Genomic DNA, 15,628 nt, shown 5'->3' with positions numbered 1-15,628 from the left:
CAGAAAAGCCAAGCAGGGACCACTGAACTTGTGGCAGCTTACTGGGCTGAATGGTATGGGTGTGTGGAGCAAACATTTAGAGTAGCTGCCAGTGATCTCTGCTGTTGATTTCATTGCCTATGTCTGCCCTTGGAGTAGCATTGTGAGACCTGTAAGACAGGATGCCCTCCCAAGTCATGCACCAGCTCAGTTTGCATTACACAACTTAGCCATGAGAGAAATTCCATGTGACTTGGATGCTGGTGTTCATTTTTTGTCTATTGTTTTTGGTTTGGCTGTCACTAACTTCATGCAGCATTCAAACAGGATCTATTCCATATAGAATTCTGGTGTCTAGCTTTTACCACTTGCTTTTCTCAGCAATCAACTACAGTGTATCCCAGACTGGGCCTGTGAAGCAAAGAAGCTGGAAGTTTTGGATGTGAGCTACAACCTCCTTGCGGAGCTTCCATCAAGGTCAGCAAACTTCCATAAACAGAGTTGAGCCTTCTTTTACAGTGGGCTGTCTGGGAACAGAGAGAAGCTCTGTGAAGAAGAGAGAAGTGCTATTGCAGTTGCTTTATTCTTTGTACAGAGATATAATCCACTTTATCTGTGCAGCATCAAAAATACTCTGTATTCAAATGTTGGAAGGAACCAACTTCTAGGTCAGCCTCTTTAACAACAGAGGCCGGGTAATTCCATCCTGTGCTTTTGGCTGCTACTGCAGCTGTTTGCACCTGATATAGAACACAGTGCTATGAGTTGTTTGTGTTACCTTAGTGTCTGTGAACACAGGTCACAGGTGAGGCCCTAATATGTACAGAAATTTCGTCTGTTACCTTTGATAGGGAATTACCACAAAGGGGCAATACAGCTAATCTCAAAGGTAGTTTTTACAGCACACAGTCAGCCAGCTCCTTTCTCCCCGTTTCCCTTTTAGTTTCTGCAGAAATGCAGTAAAGGAGAGCCAGGAGCTAATATAAGTTTACAGATATTTATGACTTCTCCAAGGTATGGAGGATATCCTGGGAAGAAGCAAAGCACAGATGTTCTCAGCCTAACAAGGGTGTTTGGCGGGGGTGTGAGTGTGATGAATGACACAGTGTCTAGGGTAAGCTGCATTAAAATTGAATGGAGGAGTGGGTGGCAGGGAAGAAATGCAGAGCATGGGTTGAAGAAGTTAAAGCAAGAGGCATAGGAAGTGATTAGCAGTGACATTCTAATGATTGTCACAGAAAAATTATATACATCAAAAGCAAGAAAAGGATATACAAGGATGTGATAATGAGAAGTTAGAAGAGAATTTTAGCCATGTCAATGGATGAAAGAGACCAAATTTTGTGTATGTTACACAAAGATTAATTTACTGCCTCAAAAGTAATATAGGAGTGTTAAGCAGCTAGTTAAAGCTCTGAATTTAGGTTTGGCACCAGGAAGCACTTCTTTCTACCTGCAGCTGAAAACAGGCATTTAAGACCATCCTTTGTGACTTCTCTTCCTGCCTCAGAGAATGCTGGGCACATACACACCAACAGACCTGCATCACAAGATACCAGCCTGCAGTAAATACTACCTTTCCCACTTCTGGGTATGTCAAGAGGAGTGAACCAAGTTAAATAGAAAACCCTGTGTCTTTCTAGGGTCCTCAGCAGCTTGAGCCTTCGGAAATTGATGGTCGGACACAATCGTCTGCACAGCCTTCCACCTCTTCTAGAACACATTCCACTGGAGGTGCTGGACCTTCAGCACAACCTGTTGACTAAACTCCCAGAGACACTCTTTCTCAAGGCTCTGAAGTGAGTGTCAGTAGCAAAAGTCTTTTGGCTGCATTATCCTTTGGAACCATAAAGGTTTAAAGTGGCGCCTTTGTGACTGTCCTTGCAAGGTGTCCCTTGTGCAAGAGATAACAAGGTGTGCCCTTTATGAGGAGATGATTAGGGTGCCATTAGGGAAGGGATCAAGCTGATTTGAAGGAATCAGTCCATGTTACTGTTAAATTACAGGAAAAGAGAGGCTTTCCTAACCCAACAACCAGCTGAAGAATTAGTTTCAGTTGCAGTTGTTTTTAGGATCATGTTACTACCTGAAGAGCTTTGTCTTTAAAAGTAGTCACAAATTCAGGTGCAAAGGAAAGAAGCCAGACAGATTTTCAGATATTGCAGTAGAAAGTACATCAGGTCACTGGGGAACAATAAGAGAGACCTTTGCAAATGAACAACCCTTTGTAATTGTCTATTCAGACAGGAGTCAGACCTTCTTTTTAAAGAGTCTAACTGAAGGTTTATATTGCGTGCTTCCACCATTATTACCCACAGGCTCTTCGGTATTCACCGTTGACTGTAAAATGCTGTGTGCATCCACAGTGCTATATAGGTAGTATGTCATTAGTAGACTTGTAAATCTTAATGTGAGTAGGGATGTTACAGTGCTGCCTGGCCTCCTGTCTAATGCTGCTGTCCACACTGGCATTTGTATAGCTCCTTTTCCTGCTGTTAATGGAGTGGTTTGGATGATGTGAAGTCTGATTCTTGCACTTGTTGTGGTTAGCCTCAGGTACCTGAATGCATCTGCAAATAGCCTGGAGTCATTGCCCTCCGCATGTGTGGGGGAGGAGAGTCTGAGCATGCTGCAGCTGCTGTACTTGACCAATAACAACCTCACAGATCAGTGCATCCCTGTCTTGGTGGGACATCCAAACCTACGGATCCTGCATCTGGCAAACAACAACCTGCAGACTTTCCCTGCAAGGTAAGTCAGTAAGACTTCTGGGCACGACAGTGCTCCTCAGGATTGCACAGGAGCCAGAGGCAGAGAGAGATGCTCTCCATGTGGCTTGATGACAAAAGCTACACACAAAGTCAGGAGAAATGCGTTAAGGGATTGGCACAGGCTACTGTAGTCTGTAGAGGTTCCTGTCCTCCTAGTTGTGGTGCCATCCAGAGGGCCAAGGGATATACCTAGTTGTGGGAATGGGGTGGTATTTGCAGCTTCAGCAGTGATGGTGAGGGGGCCTGTGTGTTGTGCAAATCCAAGCCAGGCACATCCAAGCCAAGCCAACCCTGCGCTCTTTCTAGAGCATGTCTTAGGACTTTGGTCTCCTATCAGTAAATCAGAAAAGTAGCTCATAAAGGGCAATGTCTATGGATACTTTATCTGCAGCTTCAGGAAGTGACAAGTTCTTATCTGTAAGTTACAGTATTTTTTTTGTTTCCTTTTCAGCAAACTTAGTAAGCTGGAACACTTGGAAGAACTGAATCTGAGTGGCAACAAACTGAAAACAATTCCTACAACTGTTGCAAACTGCAAGCTACTTCATACACTGATTGCACACTCTAATGAAATCACCATCTTTCCAGAGATCCTGCATTTGCCCCGTATTCAGGTATTCGTATGGAGAAGATAAAGAGATGTCAGGGGAAAGTTTGGGTTAAAAAATGAAGAGTAACAGGACAGAAACTGGAGATGCCAGCAAGGCCAAGTGCAGGTGCTGCACCTGTGTCGGGGCTACGTCCACTACCAATCCATGCTGGGGGATGAAGGGATCGAGAGCAGCCCTCGGGAGAAGGACTTGTGTGGATGAGAGGCACCCAGAAATCCCCTGTGCCCTGGGCTGATCCCACAGCGTGGGCAGCAGGGAAGGGGGAAGGATTCTGCCCCTCTGCTCCGCTAATGTGAGACCCCACCTGCAGTGCTCCCTCCAGCTCTGGGATCCCAGCACAGGAAGGACATGGATCTATTAAGAGTGAGTCTAGAGGAGGCTGTGAAGATGATCAGAAGGCTGGGGCACCTCTCCTATGGAGACAGGCTGGGAGAGTTGGGGGCATTCAGCCTGCAAAAGAGAAGGCTCCAGGGAGACCTTAGAGTCCCTTCCAGTACCTAAAGTGTCTACAAGAGAGCTGGAGAGGGACTTTGGACAAGGGCGTGGAGTGACAGGACAAAGGGAAGTGACTTTAAACTGAAAGAGAATAGGTTTAGGTTGGATATTAGGATGCCAGGGCCTCACCCTTCCCTTGTGGGTGGTGAGGCCCTGGCACAGGTTGTCCAGAGAAGCTATGGCTGCCCCATCCCTGGAAGTGTTCAAGGTCAGGTTGAATGGGGCTTGGAGCAACCTGGGATAGTGGAAGGTGTCCCTGCCCGTGGCAAGGGGTGGAAGGAAATGAGCTCTGACAAACCATTCCAACATAAACCATTCTGTGGGTCTATGATTTTTCTTGATCAACCCGAGAACAGGGTACAGGATATGCATTCTAGATCTGCCGCCTTTCTGAGCTGATCAAAGATCATCTCTCATTCATCTTTACCCCCTGAATGACTTGGAATTTCCAGTTTCTGGCATTTGAAACAGTGGACAATGTTATAGCTTGGCAGGTTTGAATATAGAGGCCTTCTTTTATCTTTAGTGTGATCTCATCTTTCAGTATTGGAGTCCTGGCTATTGCAAGTTATAAGTCTTTGCTGCTTATAAATAATTTTACAGCTGACAAATCAGACCCATTTTCATGACCTGTGTGTGGGAAACAATCAGTAAGAGCTGTTTCTAAGGAGCACTGGGGTAGTCGATGACATGACACAACAAAGAGTGTTTTCTTTGTCATTGTGCTGTTTGTTGCTACTGCAGTTTGTGGACCTGAGCTGCAATGAGTTAACTGAAATCCTAATCCCTGAGGCACTGCCAGGTGCCTTGCAAGAGCTGGACCTGAGCGGAAACAGAAACCTGGTGCTAGAACACAAGACACTGGATATCTTCAGGTGAGCTATCAAGATGTCAACCCAGTAGTGACCTGCACTAGGGGGAAGGGTAACCCTTCCCAGGGGAGGAAATGGGATAGTAAAGTGTATATCACAGCACTGCATAGTGTTAAAATGTTCCCTCCCTGAGGCAGCTGAGACTTCTGCCTGTAGATAGAAAAAGGTCATATGAGGTTCTCCCAGCTATCTCTGGCATAAGCAGCCAGATATCTCCAGGAGGCCAAGACCTGAAATTCCTCTCCTTGATGCAGTTCTTTCCACAAAATGCTGTCTAAAACTCTTGACTGGGCAAGGTGCTATGGCCACAAACTGTTCAACAGGGTCTAGAAGAGTGTGACTTCTGTTCTCTCTGTAGTCACATTACCACACTGAAGATTGATGCTAAGCCCTCCCTCACGGCAGACTCGGCACTCACTTCTTCCTTCTGGAGTCACGGTGTAGCTGAGATGGCAGGCCAAAGAAATAAGTGAGTATTGTGGTCTGCTGGATGCTGACACTTTGTCTTCTCAGGGTACCGGGCAGAGTGCACTGCTGAGCACCCATGCAGACCTGTTTTGCCCAAGAGCTCATCCATCCCTTTGTCTCTCCAGATCTCTTGCTAAGTCTTGGTAACTCAGACCTCCACATTGTCTTTTCTTTCAATTTTCACACCTATTCTGGGACCCCTGGACTTTCCTTCCCACTCCAGCAGAGATGCTTTTTCTCTTGACAGCTGTGCATGTTGCCCTTTTCTGCTTGTGGTCACGGAGAGTTTGAGAGTTCCAATAATAAAATGCAGCTCTATATCTCCTGGGGCAGTGACTGTAGGGACAGTGGCTTTGCTACCCTCTCAGAATGGCACTCACAGCAAGGTGCCTGATGGCTGTGGTTTTGGGGACCATATAATCTTTTGAGACATATTAACTTTGCTTGTATGCTTTTCTAACAGGCTGTGTGTGTCATCCCTGGCACTGGGGAGCTTTGCAGAGGGGGTGGAAGCTGTGTATGGCATGTTTGATGGTGACAAGAACGAAGAACTGCCACGCTTGCTGCAATGCACCATGGCTGATGTGCTCCTGGAGGAGGTACAGCAGTCAGACACCATGTTCATGTCCAACACCTTCTTGGTCTCCCACAGGTAGGACAGTGAGCAAGCTGGTCCTGGTGGGACCTGCACTGGTATATTAATGTATTAGGTGGGGTGAGGCAGCCTGCCAGAATGCCTACCACTGGAGTTTGGAGCCTCCTACACCTTCTCCTCCCACAGGAAGCTGGGCATGGCTGGGCAGAAGCTGGGTTCCTCTGCTGTCCTGTGCTATATTCGTCACGAGGTGGCTGATCCAGCCAGCAACTTTTCTCTGACGGTGGCCAATGTGGGGACGTGCCAAGCCATTCTGTGCCGAAGTGGAAAACCACTGCCTCTCTCCAAAGTCTTCAGCCTTGAACAATGTTCAGAAGAAGCCAGGAGGGTCAAGGAGCAAAAAGCCATTATAACAGAGGTTTGTTTGGACCTGTTTCACTTCAGTTTCCACCCTCCCATAAAAGCTTGAGCCCTGCTGCTTGCATGGCGCTGTAGGTGAGAGGGCATCTGAGTGTCTTAGCTGCTGCTTCCTGCTCTGCTTCTTTTGCTGATTAGCTGTTGAAAATTACATATTCCTAAAACACCCATTATAGCCTGAGAACTACAGGTACAGGATGACTGATTTTATGCAAAAGTATTAAAATTCTTTTTGGAGAACTCTGTAAAGGTTAACTTCCAAAAAACTTGGAAATAACAAGCAAGATCCAAAGAACTGGAAAAATACATCAGCAGTAAAGATCTTGAGAAGTCAGTACCAGGTACTTTAGTTTTATGCTCAGTGAATCTTTTAAAAAGTATCAAGTTGTTAGACAGAAGTGTTTCTCATAGGGATAGTCTGTCACTGTGTATAGCTCTGCAAGGTGCTGTAACACTACACCATAGCACTCTGACTGAAAAGAACTGTGGGATCAATGTAGCACATCAAATGCTTTAGAAGCTGGCTCATTAATGGATTCTGAAAAACAAATGTGAAATAATTGTCTAAGGAGACCTCCCTACATGTTCCTCTGCTGGGTTTTAATACTTGGCAGCAGCAGCAACAACATTAACACCCAGAGGATACAGAAATTAAGAACACTGAAATTAAATTCAAAACACTGGGGAAGCTGTGTACTCTGTAGGCACTGACTTGGAAAAGGGACTGAGGGCTGTGGGCACTTTTCTGTCCAAGAGGCTGCTGCCAGGCTGGCCAGGAGACCACATACCAGAAGGGGGTGATACATCCATGTTACAGAAACAGTGTGAGATACCTACTCATTCTTTTCTTCCTCAGGGTGTAGTGTCCACACTTGAGAATGCAGTTACCTGTTAACAAGGAGGGAAATAGTTTAGATAATACATAGAAATCATTTAATGTCTGGATAATCTGCCTTACACTGAGAAAGTCAAAAGTCACTATCTCACTTGTACTGAAAAAATAGATTTCATGTGAGACTTGTGAGACTCTCTGATCACTGTGCTGCAGGGAGTCTGAACATTTCAGAGGAGTCTACTACACTTCCTCAGAGTGCCACAAAAAGTCTTGTGGGGTACAAGTGTGTCATTGCCATCATGGGTAATGGGGGTTACTGTACCTGTTGATCAGGTACAGTGAATGTGCTGTAGTACCTGCACCTAGATCCCTTTCTCCTGTACTGGAGCTGTGTAACTGGCATTTCTCAAGGCTCCAAAGCAGCATATGGGCATAGGAAAGGTTGCTCTCCAAATGATCTAATAGCACTTCCAAAGCTACTGCCTTGTTTCTCTTGTCTGCAGGACAATAAGGTCAATGGTGTGACCTGCTGTACTCGAATGCTGGGCTGCACCTACCTGCATCCTTGGATCCTGCCCAAACCACATGTCAATTCCATTCCACTGACTGTACAAGATGAGCTGCTACTTCTAGGGAACAAAGCTCTCTGGGAACACCTTTCTTATGCAGAGGCCATCTCAGCCGTGCGGCACCTACACGACCCACTAGCTGCTGCAAAGAAACTCTGCACTTTAGCCCAAAGCTATGGTTGCCAAGACAATGTAGGTGCAATGGTGGTGTGTCTGAACATCAGTGAGGACAACTGCACATGTGAGATGCATGGCCTCACTCTGACAGGTCCTGGGGGATTTAGTTCCACCACCACCAAGCCAGCAACACCTTCCTCTAGCAGTGGAATTGCTTCAGAGTTTGGCAGTGAACTGTCTGCTTCCGAGGTCAGCAGTGAGGTGGGCTCTACTGCTTCAGATGAACACAGTGCTGTTGGTCTTGATGGCAGTTTGCTACCACGACAAGAACGACGTTGCAGCCTACATCCTGTAACCCCCTCAAGCATCTTTCAGCGCCAACCTTCCAGTGCCACCTTCTCTAGCAACCAGTCTGACAACGGTCTGGATAGTGACGATGAGCAGCCTGTGGAAGGTGTGATGACAAATGGCAGTAAAGTGGAGGTAGCGGTGGATATCCACTGCTGTAAAGGAAAGGACCTGGAGTTTGAATGTCTTGCTGCAGAGTACAACTCCCCTGCTCCAGGGCCAGAGGATGACTCTGGGCTCATCCTCGTCATTCGGAGACAGAACAGCGTAAACAGCAACACTGTGCAGAGAGGGGTCAAGGAAAAGTGTGAACTGCAAAAATCTCTTTCCACATGTTGTCTTTATGGAAAGAAGCTTTCCAATGGCTCCATAGTGCCCTTGGAGGAGAGCCTCAACCTCATTGAAGTAGCCACAGAGGCACCCAAGAAGAAGACTGGCTATTTTGCTGCTCCATCCCAGATGGAGCCAGAAGATCAATTTGTGGTGCCACCTGATCTGGAAGAGGAAGTGAAGGAACAAATGAAGCAGCACCAGGAGAATGGAACAGATCAGGAACCAAAAGAGGAACATGCAGCACCCCTGCCAGAGGAATTTGACACAGCTTTGTAACCCTACAATTACCACTCCCATGTTGTCTGTCCCAGGAAGCTCTGTTTCATAAGGGCTGTCTTGCCCTCCAAGCAGACCTGGGATCTGCAAGGAGTACAGGCACCTGCTGCTTCCTTAATAGAGTTGAGGAAGAATCAGGAGTGCCAAGGTCTGGGCTGTCCACTTTTCACTGCAGTCTCAGTTGTTCTATGAGCACTCAGACCAGCAGCTGAGCTCTATGATAGGGACTGTCTGTAACTCCTTAAACCCTGAGGTTCTGCCAGCTCTGCAGGAAAGGGTCTGGTGTACGTGTGTGTGGGGTGAGGAGGCTGCTGAGGGGGAAATGTTCAGTGTTAAGAGTCCTGTGAATATTTCTGGTGCAGTGTCCTGCCCTCCTCCCCAATGTGATTTTGTTATTCCTTGAAAGAAGACAGATAGTTGCAATGAAGCTGACCTAAGAATGATTTCCTACATTAATTGCAAGCACTTTTATTGATTGCACTTAAGCTGTTCTTCTCCCCTTCAGCCCAGCACTTTATTACTTAGGGTTAGGGGAGAAAGCACTCCACAGCAGGTATGCTGGGGGCTTTTTCCAATGGATATTGTTAGGGCAGTGGAGGACTCAGGCTACCAGTGTTTTGATGAGCACTAGTGCAAGAACAGTGAGGGTTATGATGGGATCATTCTGTGCAGGATGAGAAAATACATAGCTGAGTGATAAGCAGGTGCCAACTGATGCATTTCATATGGAGCATGGAAAAGATCAGCTCTGGACTGGTCGATTCAGGTAATGTATGGAACTAGTGCTTCTCACTGCAGAGCACAGACCCAATTCATCAGCAACTTGGCAACCTCCATCATGGATGCTTCAGAGTAGTGGCTTCCTCTATCCAGAAGACATGGGATAAGCCCAGGAGCTCGTGCTTGTCTCAGTGCCCAGTCAGGGAAGCCAAGCTGGAAGTAGTGCTGTGCTGCTCCAGGGCTGGCAAGCAGTGGGGCTTCCCTGCAGCACCCAGTGCTGTGTTCCACCAACACAAGCATCTGCACTGTCAGCTACAGCATCTTTGCTTGCCTCTGAAAACAGGAGTCATACTCCAAATTCACAGCAACCAGCATTTCATGATACATGCCCAATCTGGCCAGAAACGAGGTGAAAGCATGCTTGTTCCTCCTTAGCTTTCAGTACAAAAGCTAAAATAGAACTTTTCATCTTAGTAACATCTTTATCAGAGTTGGAAAAGATGTTTAAAAGAGCCCCACTAATGTGAACAGGCCAGTCTGTGCTCAGATGCATTGTGTTTCCAGTAGGATTTTTGATGCAGGGTGTAAGTTGGCTGCCTGTGTTGTCACCTTTGTAAGGGTTATGGAGACCACTGCCCCTGGAACATGCAGATCTGTCTTCCTTGCTGACAGAGCTGGACAGCAGCTGCCCCGGTCATGTCAGTGGTGCAATAATCCTGACTGTAATGTGGGCTAGTGCCTTTTCTTCTTTGTTAATTATATTTATGAAGAAAACTTAGGAGTTTCTTTTGGAGAGATCTGAGGGGCTTGAGTTGTCTATTTTTGGATCAAATTCAGGCCTTGCTCAGAAGGAATACTGTGCAGACTACTCGTGGGATTCTGTCAATGTCAGTGTGGATCTTTTGACAAAATCTAATCGAGTTTCACTGAAAATTTCAAAGCACCTTGAATTTCTTCTTACTGGGAAAAAAATGTATTTTTACCATGCATGAGGAGCAAATTTAAGGATATACTTTGTGCTAGTTGCAATGTAATCATGAAACAACCCAGCTTTTTCCAAAGTTTAAACTCACACAGTTTTTGGTTGTTTAAATGCCTGTTTCATTTGGAACTGGAGATTGAAGCTAATTATTAGTCACAGAAACAACAGCATTTGAATCCTTAGGTAGAGAAACAACAGCAGAAAAGATTCAAATGCTAAACTCCCAAAATTTCTTTCATGTTCTCATCATATAAGTGTGCAGAAAAGGGTCATCCCAATGTATTTTACTGCAACTTTTGATTCCATCACTGGCGATAACTTTACCAAATACCTGTGCCTAGCCCAACACTTTCTGATACCTGAAAGGGCTGCAGAGCAGCCTCTGTCCAGAATGGGACTGATGCAGGAACCCTTCTTTCTGAGTAAGACTGTGACAAACCTTGCACTCCAAGAGTGGCGGATGTTAATGCAAATCAGGTCTCTATTTCTTGCACTGATGTGGCAAGTCCAGTGTGTCCTTGCCAATCTGAACCAGTAGCATTGTGTGGAGAGTTGCCTCGAGGAGTTAGTAATGAATGGCTCTACCTAGCTCAGTGTTGAAGGACTAAGGAAAACAGCTCTGCAGTGGAGCATGCAGATTTCTGAACTGCTCCTCTTCATGGTAGTGGCAGAATGGAACACAAGGAATTCCCACTTAGACCTTTTCTTCAGTGCTGTTTCTGGTTTTGAAGCAGAAAAGGAGTTTAATACAGCCAGCTCCTATTTCCTATGGGTATGAATTGTCATGGAAGACATGGCTTGTTATCTTCCTTACACTCTAGGTAGAGTCTACAGATTTCTCTGCTTAAGCTGGTATTATGAACTGTTTGTCTCACTCTGGGCAGCACAGCTTGAGTTGACTTTATCTGTTCCAAATAATCTTCCTCTGTTTGGCTAAGACAAGCATTGGTGTGTTCAAGCAGCTTCTGCATATCTTCTGTGTGCTTCTTCTGAAGATCAAGCTTTTCCTTTTCCACTTCTGCCATGGCATTTGTGAAGCTTTTTTCCACTCATCCAAAATCTTTTTCATACATTAAAAATAGTGCCTGTTTACCACAAAAAGTGCTTCTTTTTCCCAGGCCAGTTTTGGGTGTCAGCAAAGACACTGACATCATTTTTTCATGCAAATGTCTTGGATTCTCTAACACAAGTTTCCAGCTGTTGAGACATCCTTCAAGGCCACTGTCACCCAAAAAATGGGGGGTTTCTGACATTGGGTAGACAGGGGTGTGGCTGGTTTATCTTCATCTTTCTTCAGTAATTCCGGCTCTGCTGATGAGCTCCGTCACTTAGAAAGGTACTCTGAAGGTACTGACCTGTCTGCCCTGTCCTGTTCAGAAAGGCTTCTGCAAAAGGATCCCATAAAGGTTATCTTCAGTCATAGGTAGTTGGGGCCCAGGTGTTAAGGGATATCCTCCAAGTTGCCCCCAGTACCCAGAACAGGCCCAACGAAGGCAGCATCACAGACTGTTCATACCAGACCAGAATCCTCAGTTAGACGGGAGGATAGAATCCTGTTCCAAGGAGAAGCAAGTATTTCCCTCTCTCGGGGACAGGCTGCTGTGAAGTCTGAAATCCTTCCCCTAGTACACAGGACCTTCAGCCACACCTAAGGTCTTGGACCTGCAGAGCTTCTGCACTCCTTCCAGACGGTGATGGCTTTCGTGTCCCTTGCCAAAGGCCTTCTTCAGGCAGTAGGATCACCTCTTTGTTTTTGTGCAATTGTTGTCTGCTGTTCTATTGCTGTCTGAAGACTCAACTGTATTTCTCCTCTTTTTTCACCTTTTAAAATGTTGCCTTTTTTTAAACTTGACTCATATGACCCAACGCATGTTAAAGAAATATTGCAGTGCACCAATTGTTTATTAAATTATCTTTTTTCATTATTTTTTGTTGTTGTTTTTAAAAAGGAGAGTATTTTCTGTATCCCACTCTAGCATGCACTTATGACAATCCCTGTTTTTATCGTGTGTGGAGTAGGTTGTCCAATGAATGCACCTTCAGCACTGTGGCCTATGTTTGTATTGCTTTGGAGAGGTAAATAATGTCAGATTGCTGGAAAACACTAGTCCATTGATTCTTTATTCAGATGTATAGAGCAGTTCAGGAAGGAAGAATATTTTTGCATCAAATTTTCGGCTGACTTAGCAATAAAGATTTTTACTTTCATCTAACAGTTTATTCTGATTCTGTTACTGTGCTGGAGGGAATTTGTACCATATCCTAGTCAAAGGTAGCTGTGTCTAGCAGCAGCTGCACTGCAGGTTCTCCTTCACTAAGCTCTCTGGGCTTCTTCACCCATCAGCCTTCCATACAAAAGCTGAACACTGTGAGGGTGGAATTCATAATATCAATTATTAAGGTGGCTTTCTGTTGCCTGCTAGAGGAATCCTGCCCTGTGAACTTGCTCTAAGTAGCACTGTACAGCTCTCTAGAAGTAGCTGCAGCAAGGGGACATACAGAAATCTTAACAGGAAGAGGACCACAGTGGGCTGTCCACATAAATCCCTGTGCAGAGACACTTGATGCCTCTAGCTACTAAGAGGCAGGAGAAATCAAACAAACCCCAGAGTACCTATTTGGCATTTGTTTTACTTTCCTATCTCTAGTTCCAACAACATTCCATGGTTTTGGTAATAGTGAAGATTTAGTCACTGGTGCCAGTGAAAGTGGAGATATGTCCAAGGTAAAGCATGTGTGTGTAATTTTTTTAATATGGGCAGAATTCATCTGTAAGACCATGGTGGTTCCATCCTCATATGAACAGTGCACATAGTGGGCACTGCTCTGAAGTGACATTTCATTTTGAGGCACAACTTGGTGACTCTAGTGCTACTTTTCCCAGTTACATTTCGTATAAAAGTCTTTCTAAAAAAAAAAAAAAATATGAGTAGCATCTCATTTCCCCAACTTGTACATTAAAAATGTATTTTGAAAACAATATACTTGTACATTAAACCACTCCTTTAATCTCTTAAAGCTTTTGTCTCATTATCCCAACTTAGGGCATCTTTTTAAGCAAAACTGTTGTATACAAGTTATATAAAAGACCATTTCATACAAAAATGAGCCCTCTCCAGGAGTTTGAAAAGGCATTGTGCAACAAGTTATACCAAGTATATCCATCATTTTGCAAGGTATTTTCAGGATTTTTTGATAGCCTTATAAATGCTATGTTCATACTGCCCTCTTAATTCCCAGAGACCTACAAGGAAGCAATATTTAGCTGCCACAACTATGGGCCCAACCAATTGTTTTTAACAGCTCTGTTCTCAGTGAAGTCATGTGCCTTTGGTAACAACAATTTTGGCTACACAAAGCTGTTCATCAGCAGAAGGATGTAGTGGCAGGACTTGTAGCAAGACCTCACTGGAGGAGAACAGGACACCCAACAGTGGGATGGAAGGGCTGCCTGTGAGGCAGGAGACAAGCCACTGGATTAACTTGGAAGTCATTAATAATTCAATAACATAAATTCAAGTCAGGAACAGCCTGACTACCATATTTAGAGCTATGCCCACTCAGTGTGTGTTCTGCTGCAGCATTAAGGCTGCACTGCCTAGAAGCAAGGAAAGCATACTGCTTCATCTAAGGAAACTGGCAAAAATCATGACCATTACTGTAGTGGAGGAATCATTTGGAAGCTCTTATAATCGTACCGGCTTCTGTTTCTTTTGGCGAACTGTCCTGTACCCTCTGACAGCCAGGACTGCACTCAACAGGTATGCCACAGTGGCCATGCAGCCTAAGAGGCCAACAGCAACCTCTGCCCCGTGCACGCTGCACCTGAAGCCCTGATAGCCTTTGCTTTGATAAAGCTGCTCTCTCTCTTTGCACACCGATGAATTATAAACCCCCACCATCGAATGGAAGAAATAGTACAGAGCAGGCACTGTGCCAACTGCAATCACTATGTCCAGGGCGCATTCAATTAGCAGCCAGACTGGGAAACGCCATGGTACCTGTAGAACACCAACCAGGATGAGAATACAAGGGAAGACCAGGAGACACCCTGCCACAGCCATCGCTGCCCTTGCAATGGGCAGCTTCAGGAGGTGGAAACGCTGGTCAAGCTGCTGGGCTCGCTCCCCGTCCGCTCCGCTGAAGCCGCTGTAGGCCCCGCCGTAGTGGTAGTAGTAGATGCCCCCCAGGGCGGGGAGGCCGGTGTATCCTCCCGCCGAGCCGCCGGACACGGAGCTGCAGACAAGGACGAGCACGGCGAGCAGCACCTCCACCATCTGGCACCAGGCTGCAGGGGAGGCCAAGGTGGGTCGGCGGCCGCGGCGGAGCCCCCGGGCGGCCGGCAGGGAGCCGGGCCGGGCGCTCCCCTCAGCGGGACGGGGGGGGCGGCTCCCGCCCGCCGCGCTCACCCCGGCCCGTGCGCAGGTACCGGCAGCGGCCGCGCTCCAGCGGCCCCTCCGACGCTGCTCCGGCCACGGCGCTGAGGGGAGATGAGAGCGGGGATGGCAGCGGCCCGCCCGGGCCCCCTGCGGCCACCGGCCCGGCCTGTCCAGCCCCGGCCTGTTCTCCCCGGCCCCTCTCGTCCGCCCGCCCCTTCCCCCCTCACCACCCGCTCCCATTCACTGCCCGCTCCCCTCACCGCCCGCTCCCCTTCACCGCCCGCTCCCCCTCACCGCCCGCTCCCCTCACCGCCCGCTCCCCCTCACCGCCCACTCCCCCTCACGGCCCGCTCCCCTTCACGGCCCGCTCCCCTCTCACCGCCCGCTCCCCTCTCACGGCCCGCTCCCCTCTCACCGCCCGCTCCCCTTCACCGCCCGCTCCCCTCACCGTCCGCCCGCCCCGGCGCGCCCCCACGGCGCGGCCCCGGGGCAGCCCCGCTCGGCCATGGTCCGGCGCGGCCCCGCTCGGCCGGCGCTGCGGTCGGGCGGTGGGGCCAGGCCGGGCCGCCCGTCTCGGGGTAGTGCCGGCGCGGTGACCTCCGTTCTGGCCGCCCGGTGGTCGCCTCAGCCCTGCCGGGTCCTAGCGAGGGCGGTGTAAGCTCCGGCGCGGCCCTGCTGGGCTCGGCGGCGCAGGGGCGCGGCCCTGCAGCACCTGCTGCACGGTTCACCTGCTGCTCGCAGGTGTGCCCGCTCCTTCGCTCGCACGGGCACTGTCCCCGCAGCCCCTTGTGGCGACAGCGTCCCGAGGTTTCCCACCTGCCACAGAAAATGTGCTTGTTTCCATTGGAAACTGATTAAATT

The 15,628-nt window shown here is 47.6% G+C and overlaps 2 protein-coding genes across 2 annotated transcripts in view; one reads left to right on the top strand and one right to left on the bottom strand.

Annotated features, from left to right (window-relative positions):
• The window catches only part of PHLPP2 (PH domain and leucine rich repeat protein phosphatase 2), a 35,344-nt gene extending 22,743 nt beyond the window's left edge, over positions 1 to 12,601 (top strand). The window contains exons 11-19 of the mRNA XM_050311578.1: positions 361 to 456; positions 1,623 to 1,778; positions 2,530 to 2,730; positions 3,202 to 3,364; positions 4,601 to 4,731; positions 5,087 to 5,197; positions 5,660 to 5,848; positions 5,978 to 6,209; positions 7,547 to 12,601. Of these exons, the coding sequence (XP_050167535.1) occupies positions 361 to 456; positions 1,623 to 1,778; positions 2,530 to 2,730; positions 3,202 to 3,364; positions 4,601 to 4,731; positions 5,087 to 5,197; positions 5,660 to 5,848; positions 5,978 to 6,209; positions 7,547 to 8,686 (2,419 nt within the window). The 3' untranslated portion in view covers positions 8,687 to 12,601. The remainder of the gene's footprint in view (positions 1 to 360; positions 457 to 1,622; positions 1,779 to 2,529; positions 2,731 to 3,201; positions 3,365 to 4,600; positions 4,732 to 5,086; positions 5,198 to 5,659; positions 5,849 to 5,977; positions 6,210 to 7,546) is intronic.
• A 519-nt stretch (positions 12,602 to 13,120) lies between these two features.
• MARVELD3 (MARVEL domain containing 3) lies at positions 13,121 to 15,391 on the bottom strand. Its single transcript, XM_050311580.1, has 3 exons — positions 15,216 to 15,391; positions 14,798 to 14,868; positions 13,121 to 14,676 (listed from the first exon to the last, which is right to left on the bottom strand). The coding sequence occupies exons 1-3, from the start codon at positions 15,272 to 15,274 to the stop codon at positions 14,075 to 14,077; spliced, it is 732 nt and encodes a 243-aa protein (XP_050167537.1). The 5' UTR covers positions 15,275 to 15,391; the 3' UTR covers positions 13,121 to 14,074.
• Positions 15,392 to 15,628: the final 237 nt, after the last annotated feature.

The sequence above is a fragment of the Myiozetetes cayanensis genome, unplaced genomic scaffold (assembly GCF_022539395.1).
Source record: "Myiozetetes cayanensis isolate MyiCay16 unplaced genomic scaffold, myiCay2020 scf16, whole genome shotgun sequence".
Lineage (NCBI taxonomy): Eukaryota > Metazoa > Chordata > Aves > Passeriformes > Tyrannidae > Myiozetetes > Myiozetetes cayanensis.
The sequence above is the reverse complement of the archived record's forward strand: the minus strand, read 5'-3'. Positions and strand labels throughout refer to the sequence as shown.